Source organism: Carassius auratus, chromosome 10 (genome assembly GCF_003368295.1).
Source record: "Carassius auratus strain Wakin chromosome 10, ASM336829v1, whole genome shotgun sequence".
Classification (NCBI taxonomy): domain Eukaryota; kingdom Metazoa; phylum Chordata; class Actinopteri; order Cypriniformes; family Cyprinidae; genus Carassius; species Carassius auratus.
In genome coordinates, this window is record NC_039252.1 from 10,831,818 (window position 1) to 10,856,439 (window position 24,622).

At 35.1% G+C, this 24,622-nt stretch overlaps 2 protein-coding genes across 3 annotated transcripts; both read right to left on the reverse strand.

The window, feature by feature from the left end:
* Positions 1–98: 98 nt before the first annotated feature.
* On the reverse strand, positions 99–11,860 carry adgrg4b (adhesion G protein-coupled receptor G4b). Its single transcript, XM_026273612.1, has 29 exons — positions 11,236–11,860; positions 9,866–10,767; positions 9,322–9,419; positions 9,155–9,225; positions 9,028–9,058; positions 8,400–8,443; positions 8,072–8,220; positions 7,801–7,983; positions 7,315–7,446; positions 7,126–7,199; positions 6,932–7,014; positions 6,808–6,841; positions 6,613–6,635; positions 6,351–6,499; positions 6,009–6,132; positions 5,052–5,158; positions 4,421–4,625; positions 4,026–4,194; positions 3,142–3,288; positions 2,916–3,041; positions 2,786–2,831; positions 2,593–2,696; positions 2,077–2,198; positions 1,673–1,941; positions 1,479–1,584; positions 1,079–1,359; positions 902–1,003; positions 657–821; positions 99–571 (listed from the first exon to the last, which is right to left on the reverse strand). Exons 2-29 carry the CDS (start codon positions 10,467–10,469, stop codon positions 420–422), a joined length of 3,900 nt encoding a protein of 1,299 aa, XP_026129397.1. The 5' UTR covers positions 10,470–10,767; positions 11,236–11,860; the 3' UTR covers positions 99–419.
* Positions 11,861–15,245: 3,385 nt separating this feature from the next.
* Positions 15,246–24,192, reverse strand: fhl1b (four and a half LIM domains 1b). 2 transcript variants are annotated; one of them, XM_026273614.1, is made up of 6 exons: positions 24,075–24,192; positions 18,358–18,539; positions 17,344–17,518; positions 16,504–16,673; positions 16,132–16,318; positions 15,246–16,023 (listed from the first exon to the last, which is right to left on the reverse strand). In XM_026273614.1, exons 2-6 carry the CDS (start codon positions 18,511–18,513, stop codon positions 15,869–15,871), a joined length of 843 nt encoding a protein of 280 aa, XP_026129399.1. In that variant the 5' UTR covers positions 18,514–18,539; positions 24,075–24,192; the 3' UTR covers positions 15,246–15,868. The 2 variants fall into 2 exon arrangements, with proteins under 2 accessions (XP_026129399.1, XP_026129401.1); XM_026273616.1 differs by lacking the exon at positions 24,075–24,192 and adding an exon at positions 18,660–18,993.
* Between the last annotated feature and the right edge of the window lie 430 nt (positions 24,193–24,622).

A 24,622-nucleotide genomic window follows, 5' to 3' on the forward strand; every position in this document is an offset into this window, starting at 1 on the left:
TCGGGACGCATCTTATGTTTTTCATTCAAATGAACTTTTTAAACTTGAAAGATTTATTTAGACCTTAAAGATTTATTAAGGAAACGTGTTGATTATTTCACAAAAATGCCACATCTCATCAAAGAAATGATAGTTTTTTATACATCATTTAAATATTTAATGTTGACACAGGAATAGGTGCACACTAGTATAGTAGCTCCCAAAGATTTACGTCACTTTTGTTATAGTTCAACATACCTTTTCTTGATTATACTATTATTTCATGAAACAATGTTAGGATATAATGTAACATGATCTGAGGAATCAGTTTTCTACATGTTTATTCACTCATTTTTTAAGAGCCAAGTGTCATTGGAAAATTGAAAGTTACCAGAAAAATGTGTGCTTCCGTACAGAGCAACAAACAAAAACAGTCACATTTATGTTGGATATATATCTGCGTCAAATCCATTCTTCCATGGCCTTGAAGGAAACTCGAGCCCACTTGCTGTGGCAGGAGATGTTTCATATGGAAGAACCATCAATCCTGCTCTGGCTCTTGGTATTACCAAACTGTTTTCATATACAAATCCTATCACAGGAAAAGTTAAGACAAGAAAACATCAAAGATTTGAACATTAGAGCATTAACAATGTATCATATTGGTAATGTCTTACCAAGGTCGGGTCTTGTGATAGTCATTTGATTTTGACTAGACTCTAAGGAAACCGTTGAGCTCTGAGTTGAATTAGACTTAATGGATCTCACAGATGCCATGAAAGGAAACGTATTTGGTGGATTGGGTTTGTGTTTGGGAATCACAGTTGCAGTTTGGCTCCATTCTAAAAAACAATGAAGAAGTTAGCATTTGTGTTTTTTTTTAAACATTTTTAAGGTTGCAAGAGAGAAATCTGTGCTTTACCAGAGCATTCCTGCAGCTTGAAAGCGCCACAACATAAATGTATTCTCCATTGCTTGCGTACGTTTTCCTTCATGAGACAATGGAACACGAAAATAAAGAAACCTGTAACAAATCAAAAAATATAAATAGACTGGATGCTAAAACTGAATTAAATGAATTGTATGTGCTCTTTCTCACCTTGAAGACTGTTCAGTATTGAGAACAGGTAGAGGAGGAACACTTTAACAGGACCCCAAGCGAGAAAAGCCACAGACCAGGTGAGACCCAATAAGAAGGTAAGGCTTGCCACAGTCCGCAGGTCTTTCAAGATCCCACTTCGGGTGCCGGCCGGTTGATTGACTTGCATGTTTCGGATCTGGATCAGAACCACTAAGAAGATGGAGCCATTGCAGAGAAGTATGAAGGCTATGTAGCTCACTACTGACACGTAGAAAACCACATCATTTTGCACCCAGCAACTGAAAAAGATGAAAACATTTGCTTTGATTTGACATGATGGTAATATAAAGTTATTTCTTATCTGTAGTGCTGTTCTGTCACTATGTTCATGAAAAATCAATCATCAAACTTCACTAACAACATTTCCGAATCATCCAGTGTCATTTGAGAATCACTCATGGTGTTCATGCCATATGCGTCTCTCTTTATAGCCACCACCAAGCCACATATAATAAGTGGAATCCCTGTACAAAGATGTAATGGATGTTAAACAGAGATGAACTGAAAACATAAATCTGTCTCTAAATGTTTAAATGATCTGAAATGTCTCACCCCAGCCAAGCAGGCAGAATTTCAAGATGTATGAGGGCACATACACATTGAAAACTTTAACCAAAGCAAAGTACATATTCACAGCCCCTAAGCCCATCCATGTAAAGGAAGTCAGTAGGAAATAGTGTAAGGTCACGGCCACAGCAATGCACAGGCCATAGATGCCAAAGGAAGAAATCCAGGAGTTCAGCAGGAACACCAGGTTCAGTCCCAGTAATGCAAGAGACAGATTCAACAGAATTTTGGATGGGTAGTCTCTTCTTAACTTCCTATTAAGAAGCAAAGCATTGAAGTTAATGGCAAAGCAATGTAACATGAAAAAAGAATTGTAAACTTTTTAAATAGACACATTACAAGTACGCCGCATTGCCATATATAAACATCAATTGAAAATTAGATCTTACTCTAAAAGGGTGTATGTTAGCACTGTGATCCCAAGAAAGCATGAAGACACACCACAGCCCATGTATGTAATAAGAGTGAGGATTTGTTCATTTTTCTCATCAATGGGCGTTCTGGACACATCCTTAAATTAAAAAATAAAAGAAAATCATTGCTTAATGCATACTATTGAGGCTAAAACATCCAATGCATATATACTAGCTTTTCTTTTGTATTCTATCTATTGTTTCCTTTTTATTATACAATTAACAATAGCAAAAAAGGCCTCTTACACTAGTTTGCTCTTTTCTTTTTAGTTATTATATAATTTAAAAATCAAACCTTGCTACATGTGCAGTGTTAAGTTAATTAAGACTTGTTATAGCGCTTGCGTATCATTGCTCTTTTGTTGATTTTGATTGCTTCCATTGTCCTCATTTATAAGACGCTTTGGATAAAAGCCTCTGCTAAATGACTAAAGGTAAATGTAAATATATAATTAATTGAAACTGAGTATCAAACACAGAATCGTTTCGTACCAGCAGCACTCCAAAGTGGGTCATGTGGTCACACAGACAGGTTGTGTAATCACTGCTGGTATTATATGTCCAGCACCCCTTTGGATTCCATCCGCCATATCCATCTAAAACAGGACATGCACAAACCCATCAACACATGAGATGTAGAATCTGAGAAGAAGAATAATGTGTTCATATAGTCCAAGTGACTTGCCATTCTTATTGAAGTCCCAGTAGACACACTGGACATCCTGGTCTTTCTGTTAAAGATAGAGACAATTAAAAAATGATTCCTGCCAGTGTTTTTAATTTTTCTGGACATTACTAAGAACAACTGTACTTACTTTCTTACTTATTAGATGGTGCAGAGTGACAGCAACATACTCTTTTAGGTTTTCAATGTATCCTGTGGCATTAGTCACACTCGCAGACACCACAAAAGTGTTCAGTCTTTTCCCATCTGGGTCATTCTGAGACAAATTCAGAAATATAGTGTTTCAAATAATCTAACAGTGAGATAGACAAACTGTAAAATTGACATCTGCCACTGACAGAGTAAGAGAAAGTCACCTTTGTTTGAAAGAGAGTGGGAACTCCATAAAACTGAAACTGAACACGGGGGCTGGTGTTGTTTATAATGGGGAATCTCTCTTGTATTTCAGAGGGCAGAGAAACGAAGGCCACTGTACCATCAAAAGGCTCCCGGTTGATATAAATCTATAGAAGAAAAGCATTTGATTATTGTGTGATGATTTATATGATTCATTATATTATATTTACATAGAGGCAAAAAAATAAATAAAACAGAAATACAAACTTGCTGGCCAAATTTCATCTGAAACATTCAATGATCAATTCTTGATAATGCTTAATTACATAAATTATATATAAATTCAATTATAAATGATCATATAAATATATTATATTATATTATATTATATTATATTATATTATATTATATTATATTATATTATATTATATTATATTATATTATATTATATTATATTATATTATGATGATGCAGAGTGTTTCAAAAGCTTGGGTTTGTCATTATTTTGTTTAATGTTTTTTATTTTATTTTATTATTATGCTCACCAAGGTTGCATTTATTTGAGCAAAAACAGTAAATATGATAAAATGTGTTTTATTAAAATATTATAACATACCATTTTTTATTTATTATATTTTTATTTATTATATTATTTATTGTGGAAACCATGATCCATTTTTGAGGATTCTTTGAATAGAAAGTTCAAAATAACATAATTTACTTTTAGTTTTTTATAGCAATACAAAGGTCTGTACTGTCAAATTTCTATCGAAGTTAATGCATTTTTGCTTAAGTATAGGCCTAATTGTTTCTTAAACAAACACAAGACTATATCCCCTAACCTCTGAATAATAGTATATAAAAATAAAGTTCCACTGGTTTGGTGAAGGTGCTGTGCACTCACCTCAGGGTTTAAGCCTTTGTTAGTGGAAGAGACTCCAAAGGTAAGGTTGTGAAAATTTCCTTGGTCAATATTGACCACTGATATTGCTAAGGCAGGAGCTGTTAAGCTGAATGACTCTCCATTGAACCCTAACATCTGGTCTCCGACAGACTCTGTGATGTTCAGAATGCTATACAAATACAGGGAAGGATGTTTTGTTTACACGGAAAACAAAATCTGCCTGTAAAACCTTCACATCAACAGTAGACTTAATTTTATATATATTTACACACAATATATTTCACTGTTAACCACACAAATGAAATATAATTTCCTATATTTGTTTGATTTTTATTACTTTTATTGTTGAATAAAAATCAAGGAAATATATTAAATGAACACTCAGTGTCACACACCTGTTGGTGAAGGGCAGCAGGTTGCTGTCAGACTCCAGGATGTCAGATGTGATGTTGATGATGACCTCTCCCAGCGGAGGCGTGATCACGCTAACGTTAATCACATCGGCTAGTTTATCCAGTACCGTTGAGAGCTCGTACTCGTCCAGATTTTTGTTCTCATGTATCAAGTCCTCAATCATAAGCAGAATATCTTCCGCATTGTCTAATAGGCAAAATGCATAGGGATTGTTTTAGGATGCGCCCATGTAGATATTTGTATCATACAGAGGCTATTGTGTTAAAACAGATTTCTATCCACTTGTGTATTTGCTGTGAATGAGATGACTGTATGTTCAGTTCATTTCTGTTTACTTTAAAGGAAACAAACAACATGTGGATTGCTGAACATTTCCTCACCATCAGGGTATCCAAGATTTGGAATATTTAGCATTACATCACTTGCTATCACCAGTGGGTCTTCTTTGTGTGTTAACGTTGGTTAGCAAGTGACGTAATGCTAAATTTGTCTACAATTTATTCCAAAGAACTTCTACACCTTGGATGGCCTGAGAGTGAGTACATTTTCAGCAAATTTCCATTTCTGGGTGAGCCATTGCTTTAACTGGAAGCTTGTGTATCTAATGTTCACCGTTAGTGACTGTAATGTCTTCCAGGTCTGACACACTGTTGACCACAACCTGGCATTGCCCCAGGTCTGGAGATTTCCAAAGAGCACCAACGTTTTCATCCAGAATACTGTTTGGAGAGAAGGGCGAGAAGGACACAATCAATAAACTTATCAAACCATGAGTTATTTGGATCACTTCCCCCCCATTAACTATTGCAAACCGCTCAGAGCTGCTTGACTCCAAGATACACAGCATTATATAACGCTGTTCAAGTTCAGGTTTAAAACCTGCTCATCCATTTTATGGCTGTAAATAAACCTTGAACGACTGGAACATTATGGAAAAACAAGAGATTGCTTTCGACTCTGCAATGAAATCGATCATTCAAACAGTTTTGACATTAATAATACTACTATATGGTACATATATGTGATTAATTGGTTTACAGCAGCCCCTTCAAATATTATATCAGACAGCTTCCTCTTTTTAGAGTTAGTGATTAGGAACAATAACCCAGTGGAGAGTCAAAAGATTTACAGGCTATCCATCAAGTTCTCATTATGTACAGTAGAACAGATTTAAAAATGTTAAATGATTTCATGCAATTATTATATTTAGATTAAAGTTTCAAATTAATGTTTTCCATAAACAATGTTTGTATAAGCAAAGGAAAGGATTATTAAAACTTTGATCATAATGTTTCATGACTTAACAGGAGCATTGGGAGACTGTTCATAGAATATATTTATTAGAAGTGAATGGCATGAATTATTTTTGCATATATGTCTGACGCTGATAGTCATACAGAAATTACATACTTTACCATTTAAAGTCATGTTTTTTTTGTTTTTTTAAAGCATGCTTCATATTTCAAAGGTATTTCAAATATTTAATAGATTTCTTAAAAAAATTATGAAGCAATTTCTGACTTCAATTCTATTTAGGTTGAAACAAATCTTTTTAAGAGAGTCTCTTACCATTGCCTATAGGCTTTCTTTTCAGGGTTTCCCACACATGGAAGTGAGGTGTTGCGCTGAACCCCAGTTGGGGGCCAACTGAAAAGCCCTTGCCTGGTGTGATGGTTGTGCCCAGGACAAGGCCCTGTTTTTAGATAAGAAGAGAGATACATTCAGACAGCTTTGTATATATATATATATATATATATATATATATATATATATATATATATATATATATATATTTAAATAGTTTCTGTCCATATTACAATCAAACACAGGTATGTACTGTAGTACCGAGAATGTATCATAGCCTGATCCTCTCATCATCTGATTTAATTTTTCTTTGGATGTATTACATACCAATATAAGAAATTAAGATGTCCTCAGGTTGTGCATATAAGAGTGCTGTTTCACTGTTGTACTGTTTCTCCAGAAGCCCATGAATCATTTTTTCCGTCTTTATAATGTCCGAGGAAGTTGTTACCTGGGCATGAAACACACAGCTATGGCTGGGAACAAGCCATATCAGATAACTCCATTAAAACACATGGTATGTTCGCAACAATTATTGCTTACTATTGCTTACTTTTCTTCAACTGCTGTCTTGTAATGAACATCTCACCTTGTCACTGAAAGCAGAGAGTGCTGCAAGGCAAATACACAAGATAATAGAAAACAGAATTATTTTTACTCAATTTCCAATTCAGTTTACATTTCTAAAACAAACTTAAAAATATTTTCTTTTTTACTTTTTTATGTTAATTTCAGTAGACACACAAAAAAAGAGAATTGCTGTTAGTTATTTGGAAGTTTGTACCTTTCTATCCACTTTAAATGATTTTGTTTCCACACTGCAAATGCAAATCAGACATGTTAAAAAAATTCTATAGTGAGTATTGGTGTTTGGTCTGTTCTCTGCAATAAAAACAAGAATGACTAACCTTCGTTTTTGTGCATGTGTTGAGGAAGTCAAGAGTTTAAAGTGCAACACCTGTATTCCATTACCAGAAAGAGTTTCTTGAAGCTGCGGTGATGATAAAACAACTGTGACATGATGCTGAGATGTGATACTTATTTCCAGTTTGACATGCAACATATTTGGCTGAATTTAGGTTCTCTTTGTTTTATATCTTACCCAGGTTGTAATTATGTTCTCAGGGTCACCAGAGCCATTGACAGTCACATTGACATTGACACTGAAATAACTTTCTGTATTCAATACAGAGAGATGGTGTGAAATATTCCATACTTTGTAAAATCATGAACTGTACATGAGTTTAAAGAACATGGCTTTATAAAAGAAAACAAAAAGGCAATTCTTGACCTGATATGTTTCCTTCAGGTGAAATAGTAGAAGAGCATGCGGTTGTATTTAATGTAAGACTTCTTGTGGACGATAAAAAAGTCGTGGAACTTCCTGCCAGGGTTGTTTCCATGATTGGTGTGGAGGTAGTGACTGTAAAAAAAAATGAGGAGGTAAACATTCAAAGAATCCTTGTGTTAATCTAAAATTGCACATAGGCCTATGAATGTTACAGTCTATAAGAGAGAAACTGGTAGCACTTTATTTTACAGTCTTGTTCCTCATGTACATACTATGTACTTATTATAGTAATTACAATAACTATGTAATAACTAGGTACTAACCCTAAACCTACCCCTAAACCTAACCCTACCCCATGCAGTTACCTTGTATTACCAGAACTTTCTTAGATAAATACACTGTAAGTACACTATAAGTACATGTTAGTACACGTACTGTAAAATAAAGTGCAACCGAGAAACTGATACATAAAGTTGCTGTACAGACTTTTTGTTGTTTCAGTTGAGGATGAAACTTCTGTTGTTATTGCCACTTGATTGGGTGTTGTGACTATTGTTTTTGCAGGAGTAATCATTTCAGTAGCTGTAGATGTCAGTTGAGGAATTGTGGTTGTTTGTGTTTCAGTCCCGGTTAAGGGTGGGTCTGTGTCTAGGTCCGGCCAAAGATCATCTAAGTAAGAGTAAAAAAAAATGGTTTGCATGGAAATTATGCTTTGTTTTGTTGGAATTTTTTTAAGCATCCTAGCCATCTGATTTACCAAGAGTATATATGAAGATGAAGTTAGCATCTGTGTTTATTTCAAAGTGGTCAATTTTGTAAGGCTTGGCGAGGATCTCAGTGAGTTCATCCTGTATTTCTCCTACGTCAGCATTGGGAATCACATTCAGGTGAGCCAGGCAATCAAACCTACAAAGATATATAAGGATGACATTATCAAACATTTCTTAAACTTTAAATTTATCAGTAATAATGCATGTTTTTTTTTCCTGAAAGGTAAATAAATATGCCAAAACAAATGAATGAAAGGCAGATTTTGACAGTTCTTTTAGAATGGAGATAAGAAACAATTGAGAAGAGATAATCACTGGCTGAGTCCAGGACTGGTGGCAAACAGTTGCATGGTCGTCCCCTGCAAAGAGATATTTATATTGTTAGTTTGATGATTTTTAATTTTACATACAAATAGTCTTAAAGGAATAGCTCAACCAAAAATGAAAATTTGTTGAATGTCATTAGAACAGATTTGGACAAATTTAGCATTACATCACATGCTCACCAATGAATCACCTGCAGTGAATGGGTGCCTTCGGAATGAGTGTTCAAACAGCTAATAAAAACATTAGATTAATCCACTAGTTATCCACACGACTCCAGGCCATTAATGAATGTTTTGTGAAGTTGAATGCTTTGTGTTTGTAGGATTCATGATTTAGACATTTTAACTGTAAATGATTCCTTTAGCCAAAATCCATAATAACGTTTCCTCCAGTGAAATGGTCCAGTCCCTATTGATATTTTATCTTAGCTGAAAGCAATATCTTGAAAAATATCTTAATGATAGATTTGTTTCATGCAAACATGCAGCTTTCGCTTCATTATGCATGCTGTGGTGTAATCCTAAATTTCACAAACTCTTGGATGGCTGGAAGGTGAGTTCATTTTATGCATATTTCCATTTTTGGGTGAACTGTTACTTTTTTGCTATTGACTTACCTTTGCACTTCCATTGGATCGTGTAAGAGTGCTGTAAAAAAAGACAAAATGAGTCAATTTGGAATCTGTCCTGGATTTTTTTATTTATTTTTTTTACTATATTTAGAAAGATATTACAAGGTCTTACCTTCCTATAGGGAACACTTTTACTTTATGCAAATATACATGTTTTGGCCATTCTTCTAATGCTTGTGTCAACTTGAAGAGAAGAAAGATATAGGCTACAGATATTATTGACATTTTGTCTTGGTACTTGCAGCAGTAAAAAATTAAAGGGTGTTTTCTATAGCTTACCCACTGATGAGCAACTTCTCGGGCATCGTAAATGTTTGTTTTGTTTCCGTCTTCACGAATGATGACAAGCACTAATTTTACTTCATAAAAAGGCCAGTCTGGAACAAGAGGACATTGTGTTAGATATAAAAGGGTCCAATACAGAGACAGAGATTTAATTAGCGATAATAAACGGTTTACTATATTTCCTTTACAATAAATAATTGGACTTCATATGTAACTTTTGGCCTTTAGCGATTAAACATGAATTATGGTAAATGTAAGTTTATTAATTATAAAAGTGTATTAATTATTATTAAATATAAATTTAACTATAAACCAACATTTAATTCTAAAGTAACTAGTTACTACTGAGTGACATCTCTAACTATATATGTATTAACTTGTCCATTTACTTTTTATGTTTATTTACAGTTCATTATCAAAAATAAAGTCACACAAATCTGGGTTTTGAACTGTATTTATGTTGATAAGTTTGTGAAAACTGAAAACCTTATATTAAATAGATTTTTTAAAAAATTGTGTGTATATTTGTGTCACTTACTGCACTTCTGCGTAACGTCTTGTAAAGGTGTACAGTCCTGGGCTTTGTTCCAGATTCTTTTCTCCCAATGCAGCATATCCCCATCAGTGCAGGCCATCGTGGAGATCTCTTGAGCGCTGCGTACTTGTTTCCACATCCTGAATAGACTTAAGCTGCCCTTCAGTTCAGTGCCCGTCTCGATGCTTATCTTGTTCTTCACAAAATTGTGGGCCACAGCTAAAGTCAGAGTGCCACCGGCGGCCACGCTACAGCAATAAGGATGCAGAGCCGTTTCAGACTGTGGTTTTAATTCTACTTTGGTTCCATTGACATAGACTTTTGGTTCAGTCATGGATTTGGACCAGGTCATGCAAATGGAATGCCAGTTGTCCAAGGACACCACCGAAGATTTGGTCCAGACTCTCCCAAACATTATGATATGGAGTTCTTCTCCAAATCCCTTCAGCCCAAGTTCTATGCGTGTTTTATTAGGGTGCAGGTACGTGAACGCGGTCCAGTATGAATTGCTGAGCTTCCTCTTTATGTTCACACACACACTGAGCTCATTTAAGGAAGGTATTTTGTGTTCATTTTTCAAGAACCAGAAGCTGCAGTCTTTCTGCATGAAGTCTATCTTCTTCCCCCACAAACTGGTAGCATTTACTGACCCTCAGGATTAGAAAAATTATTTTGTAAATCACATTTTAGCACATAAACACTTCTCTCAAATGTTCATAAATCAAGCAAACAAAGCTTAATATGGATCAGGTAACTCAGCAGTCCCAGTTTAGAAATTTATTTTATAATTTGTGAATGTTAATATATTTTTTACAACAATACCTTGATCCTTCAATGATATTATACAAAAAATGAGGAAGATGAATGAGACCTGAACCAGTCTGTTGCGTTTTTCCATTCTCCACCTGACAAAAGGCAAGAAATAATAATAAGCAAACATTGCATTATGCTGTGAAATATAACACATGTAACTGTACAAAGATTTTAAAAATGAAGCATAAAAATTGGTTTTGCTTTTATTTTACATATTTTAAGACAGTGTATTGTGCTCCACTGCAAACATAAAATTATTTCCCACTTTACTGCTAATTGTATTAATATGTACCTTTTGGTGTTAAAATGCACTTTTAAGTGTAATGTTTGCCATTACATTACTAATACATACAGGTAAAAGATCGTTTCCCTTTGCATTCTAGCTTTTTTCTTAGTGTTGAAATATATTCTGACCGGATCATTTTACTAAATCAATCTATATATATAAAAAAATTTTCTTAGTAAATTATTCAATCATTTTTCATTATGAAGTCACAAAAAATGTCAGATGTAACAGAATTCAAATCCATAATCCAAAAAACAGAAAATAGGCAACTCACCGAATTCAGCATCTGTCAGTGTCAAATTTCCACACAGGTCATTTCTTCATTTAGGAGAGTTTTTTTTGAACATGTACTGTATGTTGGTATGAAGAAATAACAGTGAGAGAGATCTTGTGTTCATGTTAAAAAGTCCCCCGGCGAACTTTTGGGTTATTCATTAAGCTCATCAATCATTATCTTATTCAGATTAGCCATGACATACTGTCAACCAATGACTGTGCACATTCACACACACCATCTTCATAAAGCAGCTATACGATCAGTCAGTATCTGTTATGATTAGCAAACAACAGTTGCAACTTGAAGTATTTTTGTTCACTTTACTCTGAAATCGCCAAATTCATTAAGTGAAATATATAACGTAAGCTAAAATCTTTATCTGGTGCTGCCTTTATTTTGATCATCTGTACTGATAAGACAATCTATGCTCTTGAACTAATACATGAATACATTGGTAAGTTCTGAAATGTAAAACACAATTAAAACTGTACTTTAAAATATAACTGGAAACAGCTAGATTCTGGCTGTCATTGTTTTTGTCGTTCATCAATGTTTTGAAAGTGATTCCAGTGATGACCTTCTGTGTCTTTATCGGTATAGTTGAATTCTCATAGACTTAGAACGATTACTGAAATGTTTTAGTTATCTTTGTCATTATCATTATCAGTGTACAATATCAATATGCTTTGTTGAACACGTGGTATAAGTGGGGAAAATGCCCCCTTATGGGGGGGGGGTGAAATGCTCGTTTTCACTCAATATCCTGTTAATCTTGAGTACCTATAGAGTAGTACTGCATCCTTCATAACTCCAAAAAGTCTTTAGTTTTATTATATTCATAAGAGAAAGATAGTCTGTACCGATTTTTCCCGGAAAAACACGACCGGCTGGAGGCGTGACGTGTGGGCGGAGCTAAAGAATCACGAGCGCGAGTGAGCTTTTGCTTTGATAGCGTTTGGAAGCTGTGACACAGATCCAGAGGCTGAAATTTAACAAGAGCAGCATCAGCAACGACGTCTCTTTGTGGTATGTACTAAAACTGTATATATTTGCTTAGCGGTTTTGGAAAATGACTAAGTTCCACTTTATGACGTCTTTTTTTTTTAAAGCTGTACATGTGGAAAGTGCAGTTTGATGACAACATCGCATGTTGTTTACTTGATGTGCTTACGCGCCGATAGCTAAGTTAACAACACAGAGATATTTGAAGCAGTTTTACTCACCGCATGCGGTTCAAACACACGATTGTGACCCTTTTTCTTTGGGATTGCATTATCCTTAAGAAATAAACGATGTGCAAATCAAGCGTCAAACTGGGTCTTGTTTGTAAAACAAGCATCTTCGAAATGCAGGGAACAAACACAAACACTTGCACAACTCCGTTGATCCTCTGTAAAAATAAACTCCATCCACTGGTCCCTTAATGCTGTTTTTTTTTTTTGGTAATCTGTGCAGGGTTGTCTTGCCCTGGCAACCAAAAACTCACTTCTGTGACATTTCGCGATGCTCTCGCTCTGATCAGTGAATGCTCTCAGTGCCCTGCTCTACGGGGACCACACGCTCTTCCGGCAGAAGTGTCCTTAGGACCCATATAAGGAAATTCCACTCCATCTAATGTCACACAGAGCCATCCTCGAAAAAAACTTTTCCGAAACTTATGACAAACCGGAAGGAGTATTTTTGGAACAAAAATACTTCTTCAAACGTACAAATTAATTTTTGAAACTTTGTCCATGTTTAGCATGGGAATCCAACTCTTTAACAGTGTACAAAACTCAGTATGCATGAAATAGCATTTCACCCCCCCTTTAAGGACTGTGTAATAATTTTTCTATGTTAAACAAAAGTTAGCTAAATGTTCAGAATAGTTATAGTTCAAGTGACAATGAGATTAATTGTAAACCAAGTGAAAAATATACACATTTATTCGATTTTTAACAAAAATGTAATTTGTACCAAATTACAAATTACCCCCACCATCTAACAAAACCATTTGTTTTATACGTTTACAGCAAAATCAGAGTGCTTTTACCAAGTTAGACGTGTTCCTAGATCATCATTAATGTCAAAAAATATAGAATTAACCTAATTCCTACCCTTAAACCTAGCCCTACCCATAATTTATTCTTAAAATCAGTGGGAAATGATAGCTGATTAACAAGAGTGTTGATCCAGGAACATGTTGTACTTGGTGAAATCACGCTCACAGTTAGGCCTTTTACAAATCCTCTTCAGTTTGGCTACCAGCCCCCCTGGGAGTTGAGGACGCTATCATCTACGTGCTGGATCGAGCTTGTACTCACCTGGATAAGGCAGCAAGTACTGTGAGTGTCATTTTGTGTCGGACAGAGTGGTTTGCTACTCTGGAGCTCCACAGGGGACTGCGCTGTCTCCTTTCATCTTCACCCTGTAAACTGGAGATTTCAGCTATTGTACTGAGTCCTGCCATTTTCAGAAATGTTCTGATGGCTCAGCTATAGTTGGTTGCATCAGTGGTGGTGAGGAGACTGAGTACAGGACTACAGTAGATAACTTTGACACATGGTGTGAGCAGAACCATCTACAGTACAGCTCTATGTGGCAAAAACAAAAAAAGCTGGTGCTTGACCTGCGGAGAACAATGGCACCTGTGGGGTCTCAGTGGATATTGTAGACTAGAGGATTATAAATACCTGGGAGTCCACAAAAACAATAAACTGGACAGGACTAAGAACTCAGAAGTCATCTACAAGAAGGGCCAGAGATGCATCTATTTTTTGAGGAGGCTGAAGTCCTTTAACATCTGTAGGATGATGCTGAAGATGCTCGACGAGTCTGTGGTAGCAAGTGCTATCTTTTTTGCTGTTGTATGTTGGGGCAGCGGACTGAAGGTAGCTGATGCCATAGACTGGAACAAACTTATCCGTAAGGCTGCTTCTGTTGTGGGGTTTGACCTGGACTCTCTGACTGTAGTGTCAGAAAGAAGGATGTTAAGCTTCTGTTCATCTTAGATAACACCTCTCACCCACTTCATGTCCTGGTTAGATACAGGAGTACATTCAGTCAAACACTTATTCGACAGATGCTCCACAGAGTGACAGAAGAAATCTTTTTTACCTGTGTATATCAGACTTCATAATTCCTCAGCGTAATAACTTATTTTATTATACAATATTATATTTTTTTACTTGTATGGTTATTTAAATATTACTAGTTTTATTTTTATTTCTTGTATAGATTTCTATTTGTATTTTTATCCTTCCGGGAATTATTTCTAAAGTATTTCTGATTCTGATAATAGGCTATTTGAAAAAATATATATTGTTAGCTGATGCTAACTAGCTACTTGTTAACTTGAAGCAATTTTTCAATATAAAGTCCAGATATTTTTATTCAGCCAGTTAGGGATTTGAAGCCACACCATAACCCCTGGCATGACCATACAGACTAGGTTTGAAAGCATTCTGAACATATGATTGGCTATTTTTTTTCCTTAAGTAACACGTACTCCCTATCTACAGTCATATAATATAACTGTGATGTTCTACAAACCAACAAGCTTTAAAACACTTTTTTCTTCTTACTGTAAAATCCGTTTTTTTCTTTCAGGTACAAGTGTAAGCTTCATAGTGAATACTTGTACATGGTTCTTGTCAACCAACGTCGTCCACAACGAAAATGTCTCTTGACTTCATCTAGGGGTTATTTTAGGAAATACAGTAGCGGCGGTTTACCCCCACTTTATCCTAATGTGATATAAAAATCACAAATCAATACAATAACCATTTTATTCTACACTGTGTTAAAAAAACATATTTTGTTAAACTTTAAATTCTTTAAACTGATTTGGAACGGGTCATTTAATGGTTCTGTGCTATATTGTGCCATTAGATGTCGCTGCTGTATGAAAAAACACTATGTATTTAAAAAATACGAACGACAGACTTCAGATTTCATTCTTTCTAGATGTCGCTGTTTTATGAAAAAAAGAAAAAGGAAAAAAAAAAAAACACACACACGGCATTTAAAGAATGCAAAAGAAAGCCTCCCACCTTTATTTTATTTATTTTTTTCAGATCATACAAAGGCAACTAAAATAACATAATTGTCATGTTAAGAAGAATATGTTATAGTAAAGGAGAAAAACATACACATTGAAATCTTTTATATGAAAATTATAAATTGTACAGTTAGTAATTTCAAATTCCAAGGAAGCAATCTAAAAGATACAGAAACACTGCATTTAAAATGTCAGAGTCCATGATTATAAGCTGTTAATGTTTTAAAAATGATCAACCCAAAGCTTCATTTTGAAACATTATATTAAACAAAAATTTACCAGTAATACATCTCAAATGACTTCACCTTCTTAATACACACCTCCATCTTTCATCCTGTCTTAATACTTTCCTGAGACAAATAGGCTTTGGAAAGAGAGAGGATACATTTTCCCACAAAAGACTCTCTAGGTAAACCTAACGTTCCTCACAGGACATATCAAACTCCCTTCATGAAGAAGCCAGAACCAACATAACAGAAGCCTTTGTCAATACCGCAACATATTTATCTAGGATTTTTGTATAGATTCAAATGAATGCTGATATTTTTGTGTGTAATCTCACTCTTCTGTGTCTCCACGGTCATCAGGCATTTAGAGTTTCTTGGAGCAGTCAGAGCAGTATATGTCTCCATTTTGAGCAACGAATCTCTTTTCTGCCAGGTTAAGGGAGCACTTCTTGCAGTTAAAGCAGTAATCATGCCAAGAGCCACTCTCATAGTTCACTATGTTCGCAGCTTTGCCAAATCCTGTGGGATAAGACAAGGTAGATTTATTTGTCACATTAGTTCAAATCAAATACAAAACTTTTAAAAAGAGTAAAGATCATCAGTGCATATATTTGTGTGAATTCAAACCTGTAATGGGATTCTGGCAGCCGCTGCATTTTTTGGCCACAGTGCTTTTGTAGCAATCCACACAGTAGACCTTTTCCTCGTGAGAGGTGAAGCTGGTGCCAGCCAGGGGCTTTCGGCAGGAGGAGCACACAAAGCACTCAGAATGCCACGGCTGGTCCTGGTAATTCACACCTCCTGTGGTAATGGGCTGGAGGAAGAGGGCCGAAACATGTGGAAACCATACACTGAGGCAACTTGCGTTGGTCATTATTATCATAAAATGTCTTTATTTTAGAAAAGAACATGTTTTGTATTCAAAAAATATATAGTACAACTTACAACTTTAAAAGTAATAATGAATAAAAATACATAGATTTTTGCTACATCTCTCACCTTCTGACAGCAAGCGCATTGTTTGGCAAATTTCTTCTCATGGCAAAGGCTGCAGTAGATGTTGTTGTTCTTTGCTATGAAACTTTTGGAGCCGATTGGCTTTTGACACTGATAACAGATGAAACACTCATCATGCCATGAGTTGCCTTTGTATTCCACATTCTCAGTGCCTGGAAAGGAAAACAGGAAAGAAAAATGGAAAAGGCTCTGTTAAACAGGAAAAAATGTCACATACAGATTAAGCACTCCAATGCCCCCCCCCCCCCCCCCCCCCATTGAAGGTCCCTGAAGATATTTCTGGAACTTTTGCGTAATGACAAATTTGTTTACAGAAACTAAAAGTGGCAATAGCCTATATTAAAAATGTTCTATAAAATAATTATAAATCATTAAAATAATTACAAGTTTTATTACCTTTTTTTTCAGTTTACACTTTAAATTAATTAATTATTATTTATTATAAAACACACACACACACATATACACACACACACACACACACACATTATATATATATATATATATATATATATATATATATATATATATATATATATATATATATATATATACATATATATATATATATATATAATTTATATTATACATTATAATTTTAAAATTAATAATTAATTCTTATTATTATTTTACATTTTATGGTTTTATACATTTCCACAATTTTGTTTCCAAGTCTAGAAATTACACATTTAAAATTCTCTCCAATATTTTGGTATATCTATATTTCCCATATTTTTTTATATAAATCTATTTTATAACTACATATACATTTATACTAGTATACATATACAGCAGAAGGAGCAGAGACTATCTGACCCCTACCTGCCAGTATGGGTTTGTAGCAGCCATGGCAGCGAGGGGCATCCTCACGCGAGCCACACGTCCCACACAGGATCCTCTCATCCTTGGAGGTGAAAGACTCCTTGGCCAGATTCTTATAGCACTTGGCACATCGGAAACAATCCGAGTGCCAGTACTGACCCTTATGGTGAAGCTCCTATATAGACAAGAACCAAGACTGAGAGATGTGATCTAATACAATTTAACTAACAATATTTGCAAAAGTACTATATTTAAATTTAAATATGCTCCACAATTAAAAAAAGTTTTGGATCAGCAGTATGGATGCATTCAATTAATCAAAAGTAAATGCATAGTTACATAATACATCTTTGAAATAATAAGTTTTCTTTCTATTGATCAAAATAATGAAAAAAGTTAGTTTACAAAAAATATTAATCAGCAGCAGCACAACTGAATCACTGATCATAATAAGAAATGTTTCAAATCAGCATATTATAATAATTTATAAAGAAGATAGAAATGTAATACTGAAGACTGAAGTAATGGCTGCTCAAAATCCAGCTTTGCCATCACAGGAATAAATTACATTTCAAAATATATTCAAAAAGGAAACAGTTATTTTACATTTGAATAATATTACTATATTTCAGTATTTTTAACAGTAGCGTATACATTTATTTTTCATTGCCTAAAATATTATGAAAAGCTTGGAGAAATACACTTAATTTATACTTCTACTGCCATTTTGACTTCTATGCCGAATGTTTAGATAGAGTTTATGACTGATGGTTTAAACGTTAGTGTAATAGATTAATGAAGGTGTAACACTTTCTCCAAACTATTATTAAACTAGCATTATAAATAGTATTATTATGATGTGTGCTTTTATCTGACATGGAAATATATGGGCCAGAGCTACAACAAAGCAGAGAGATATTTCTACAGACCGATATTTCAGCGTGTTTAGTGGGATTTCAACTGCAAAACCACCCACGGAGGAAAGACACAACAGCTCCTGGTGTCACGTGTTACCTTGGAGTCGGTGCTGATTGGCCGTCGACACTCCACGCAGGTGTTGGCGCAGAACTTGTCAAAGCATCGCACGCAGACTTGTTTCTCGTCTTTTCTCACAAACTTCTTTCCACTGAGATCCTCGCGACAGTAAAAACAGTTGGAACGGGCTGCCATAGTCACCCAATAAACCCCGTGAAAAGCTGTGAGAAATAATAACAGCGATTACCTCATTGTGCGCTCATGCAATTAGGTCATAAATACACCTTGATGTAACGTTAGTCCAAATGCAGAAAAAGAAATAATCCCCCATCCATCCTCACCCGCCCGAAACGTTGTTGTAACACGTCTCACTCAGTGTTCAGAGTTTCCTCAGGAAACAGTGAGTGAGGACATCTATTGATAAGAGAGTGTTTGTTCCGTTTTCTCTTAGGCGGAGGTACAAGATTGCTCTAAGTTGTTGTAACCATAGGCAACAGCAAACAGCACATGTTTTTATTGTCCCCCGGTCTTTGCTTCATCTGATAATGGGTTCAGTTCAGCTGAAAAGCTGGTAACCTTAGCAGCCTGGCAGACGGGATGAAAGACTTTCTTTCAGTGTGATAAATCTAATTGGTAATAATAACACCGCGCATTCATACCTAGATCAAATTATATCGTGAAACACTGGAACACATACATATATAAAATTGAATTTGTTATGAGATACTCGATTATAAACACGGTACATCGCTACGATTGTCTGGTTTGAATTATATACTGTTTCACTCGCCAAAACAAATCGTCACTGGGAATTTTCCCATGTAGCTAGTCATTAAAAATTAAGATCAGGCTACCAAACACTTCCTGGGAATGAAATATGTCTGTTAACTTTTGTGCAAATGCTTCAAGCGAATATGTGCATGTTTTCTAGCATGCACACATTTGATAGCGTTGATATTTTCTCTCTCTCTGTATAGCCCATGTGCAGGAAGCATTTCTGGAATGCATGTGGTGAGATGAGGGAATGTTAACAGTTCTTTGACCATGTTTGAAGAAGGAAGCTCTCTAGTCTTCAAACACTTATATATCTGGTTAATTATTTTGCATGCAGGACACTTTCCAGGTGGGGTCTGTCAGCTATAGCCTAACTAATGGCTGTGGAATGACATATTTTACTGGTCTACACAAAGTCCCAAAGGCTGAGGAAAAATAATGTGTTTACTTTCCTGTCTCCTTTGCAAATGTGAAACCTAAACTAATCTTTTATTGGAAGGAAGCTTTAGATAGATCTGAATGTTTCTAATGGAAGTCCAGTCCATAAATAAGTTCAGCTCAAGTTGTCAAACATCACTGCCAACACCAGAATCACAGACCTATTTTTTATTTTTTATTTTTTTTTGTATGTGTGTGTGTACCAGTGTTCCTATTAACACATCCAAAACCAAATCTCCCAACCATGCCTATTTCAGACAAGCACAAGTATTTGAACAGTAATGAGGTTTAAATGTGTTAGATACTGTTACAGGACTTGTTTTCCCAAAGGTTTGAAGACTTCTGGAGTATGCTGTTCATAATAGTTTATTTTTTCAGTTCTGTGTTTCCTGGTCCAGGAATGTCAGACCAGATAGACATTTAAGGATCACATTTTAGCGTGGTTTTAACAGTCATGCTCACCAAAGATCATGGGCTCATACTCTTACAAATGAGATTTATGGTGTTTTTATGGGACAGCCAAGAGAGGACAGGGTTTGGATTCATAAAACATTTTAAGGATAACATTTTTCTTAATCACTATTTTCTTCTTATAGCTTAAGAAAACATAAAATGTTTAGTTTTTTGAAATGACTTATGAAGAGAATATTCTTATCTTTTTTTCAGATTACTCTTCCTAAAAAAATAATAAGTGAGTATTTGTATTAAGATTGTTTTCTTATTATAGAATAAAAGTGGGGCAATTATTATTATTACACATTTTTTTCATTATTATTATAATTTTTTTCCTTAATGACTACTTTTTTTTTGCTTTAGAAGATTTTCATAAACCGTCCCAGTTTCGATCTCATGACACCCACGTATGAACATGTGCTAACCACTAGACTACAGCTCCATTCATATGGTTGTAATTAGCAAATAGTTTCATTAAAACAAATAAAGAGCAAATAAGGGAACATGCTAAATGGGTCACAGATAAGCGTGAATAAGGGGCATTTTTATAGACGCTGATGTAATGGCGAACTGACAGACCCCTGTTTTAGTCAAATATTTAATGTGATCTCCAGGGAGACGGCAGACTGTTGAGACTGAAATCTGGTTTTGGGATGACCTCATGCACCAGCATCTGGAACACAGTCAGGCAAGCGTAGCAGCCAAAGCAAACGAGGGGAAGAACTTGAACAGTCATGCTGCTTGCGATCCATTGGTTGATGCGATATGAGGCAACCTGAGAGCCTGTAAGACTTCAGCTGAAGAGAAAAATAATATGGTGATACTGAATGTTTTTTTTTATCCTTTATGCTGCTTTTGCGTGCACTTAACAAGTAAATTTTCTTCTCAGGCTCATAAAAGGGTGCGTTGGATATGATGAAGGCAACCTAATTAGAAGCTGGGCTATGATATCACCTGCCGGTTAGCGCAAAACATCACTTTTACAGCAATTACTGTAATCAATTTGAAAACCACACACATGACCCAAACAGAGAAAACATATGTTGGACATACTTAAAAAAAATGCAAAAATGGTCCTGCTTAATCAACGTGGGTCATCTGAAATTGGTATGGTAATGGAATCAACCCTGTTATACAGCTGGGAAAATTGAGACTGTCTTGGCAGAGTGTTGTGTTGGCATGATCTACATGCTGAAGAATGTGGCGAAAGCTTAGAAACAGGAAGCCTGTAAAGCAGCGGTAAGAAGAACAGGCGAGACGGCTGGCCAGCGGTGTAACCCTAGTACTGTTGATCTGCACTCCTAAATACACTTTCAAAAAGAGGAAACTCAAACAAGACTACCGTCCGTCTCTAGGCAAGTGGGGTTAATATGGGGCCACATTGTAACCACCATATAATAATCCAGTTTATAAGTGTTTATTATGTTTCTCTTAATGGGACCTGGCATTAACAATAGGTTACTTATTACATGGCGATCTGGAATACTTCAGTTGGTCATGGCATTATGCGATCAAATATTATTTTGGGTTCCAGAAATGTCTCCACTTTGTCCATAGGGGAATTGATTTTTAATAGTAACTCATAAACCATTAAAGACAGGCCTACTGTGACCTATGGGGTTGCTAATTGATGGTTTATGCTTTTGTTGAAGCCGCCAGTGTCCATTATTTCAACATATATATATTTTTTATATTAATGTTTAACTGTGGAATTCCTGGTGAAAAACCGCATTACCTAATAAACTATTTAAATATTTGTATAGTTTTGCATATTTTGCAATAAACATACCATATATATATTTTTTTATAAATGCATAATCAACAAATTAACAGTTTTATGTTTTCTCCATTTTGATTTGCAATGCTTCATGGGATTGTAGTTTTTTCCTTAAATAAAGCCGTTGAGTTCACAACCTTTGTTTTTTTGTCTGATTTTCAAATACTTTTTTGTTTTAAATTAAATTTTGCAATGTTATGATTTACCTTGTAGCTGGTTGGTTTGATTCTTGGCTTTTAACTCTTTAATGAAGACATTTTAAAATCCCTATGGGTAAAATACTAACAGAAGTAAGTCTGCTGAAAAAATGGGCAGGCAATTATTATTATTTTTTTATTGGTCCTATGATATAAATATCAAGGTTAACACCCAAAGCAAACACTTTGCCAGTAATATTTGTTGTCGCCTGATATCCATCTGCTGTGTGGTACAAAAAACAAAGTATGAATCCCTCGAGCTCTTACCTAAATGTTTCCACATTTGCTTTTAAAAGGCCCCAGAAGCAAAAATGGAGTGGAATGAATCACATTTCATCTGACATTAAGGGAAGAGCAAATGTTTTACAGGTCCCCACTGTGCTCTTGGTACCAGGAGAACACAACATCATTTCATGAAAGCAAATGATTGCAAAGATTTTAAGAAATATTTATCCCAAAAATGAAAATGCCACACTCAGGCTATCTAAGATGTAGATGAATTTGTTTCTTCATCTGAACAGATTTGAAGAAACTTAACATTACAACACTTGCTCTCCAGTGGATCCTCTGCAGTGAATGGGTGCCGTAAGAATGAGTTCAGACAGCTGATAAAAATACTACAAGTAATCCACATGAATCCAGTCCATCATTTAACGTCTTGTGAAGCAAAAAGATGAATTTGTCTAAGAAACAAATCTATCTTTAAGGCCTTTTAACTTTTAATTTAATTAAAATCATGATGCATTTGTTTTGTTTGTTTGTTTTTTTACAAACATGCAGCTTTTCACTTCACAAGATGCATCAACATGTTAATCAATACACTCGGGCCGTCTGGTTTACTTGTGGATCGTGATGTTTTTATCAGCTGTTTTGAACTCTCATTCCGGCGGCACCCATTCACTGCAAATGATCTGAAGGTGATAAAATTTTAAGCAAATTTGCATTTTTGGGTGAACTATTCCTTTTAAGGAGTTTTTTTTTTTTTTGCAGCTAGCTCCTGATTCATAATCAGTCCTGAGGCAGTGACCGAAACACATGAGACTGTCTGCGCCCTTGATACAATACAATACTTGTTTTATAGTACGCACACAGAGTTTATTTCCTCTATTGAAATGTGCATTATATCAACACCACATATCATATTGATCTTCATTTATGGACTGTGATCAAAAACACATTTGTATATTAGTCACCTTAGAAATAATCACTCTGAATTCAGTGTCTGTCCCCTACAGCCAGCAAAAAAGTGTCCAAATGGGAAAAGGGATAGAAAGTAAATTGGATGCCAGACATGGTATGATAGCCAAATAATTTTTCTGTGTATTTTACTTCCTCGGAATGTGATTAATGACAGTGAATCATGGACATCAAAGACAGATTTCAGATATTTAATATCACTCTCATGGGGTGAATTCCTTTCTGCACATAATTTAGACATAAACTGTCTGGCGGAGTCTCTCACCCCATCAGTCCTCAGACATGTGGCTAGATCTTTGGAGTGAAAATCTTTAATAAGAAACAGATTTCAGAGGCTGAAAGAACATGCAGAAAATCCCTGCAGCCAACGCCCCATCTTAAACTTACTGTACTTACATCAATGCAGTTAATATTCAGACTCACACACTGATATGATTTCAAAGAGGTTAATCAAAATAGTTAACATTACATACCAGATTAAATATTAAATAGCTTCAATTAAAAATATGTATAAAAATTGATAGCCTGAATGCACTGTAAAATTAATAAATTTTAATTTAATTTTAATTAAAATATATACTTTTTCAGGATACCTGAAGGATGTTTGTTAGATTAATGGCAGGTGAAATAAATTAATGTTCATTATACAACACCAAACTGATTAGAACATTTTCATAAATGAGAAGATATTTTTCATTAGATTTTATTATTGCTTGTTTACTTACATATAAAAACATTATGTTGCCTCTTTTTATGTCTCTGTTATTTGAGGTTTTCTAGGCACAGGTCTCTGCATGTCTACAGAGAACCAGATCCCTGTGATTTTGGATGTTGCGCAATTTTGATTATCCTACCGTTTCCTATAAAGAAAAAAAAACGTACATTTAGCTGACTTGTCTGAGAGTTTTAGTTTAACGTACCTTTTCTGGGGGATACGGTGCTCTATCAAGTGTCCTGTCCTCTGTTGCCAGCCCGCCACAGAAAAGTTTCAAAGTGTTTTACACTTGGTGTGGTTTTGTGTTTGTGGGTTGTCGAGAACTCTTGGCTCATAAATATGAATTAGGTCATGCTAACGTTCTTTAGTAGACTTCCAATGGCTAAAGGCTTTCTTATAAATATTAATTAGGGACTTCTGATGCTACGAAGTTACCATCCAATTACCAATATTGAGCTCATGAATATTAATAAGGTTTAGGAATCGTAATCTACATGTTGGGACGACAGGAATGACGCGCTTTATTTATTCTTAAATAAATAATAAAAAGATCCAATAGTCTCTCTTAAACAAGACCACTTTACTTTATTTAAAGAAAAAAGCGATTTAAAGTAAATTTTTGTAAGATTTTCTATCTTCTTTTGGATACGGAATGCATTAGTTGGGTCATAATCTTCAAGTACTTTCAAGGAAAGTCTTGCCTGGCAATATTTACCAGATGGCGCAATAAACATTTTAAATAAATTAATCAAT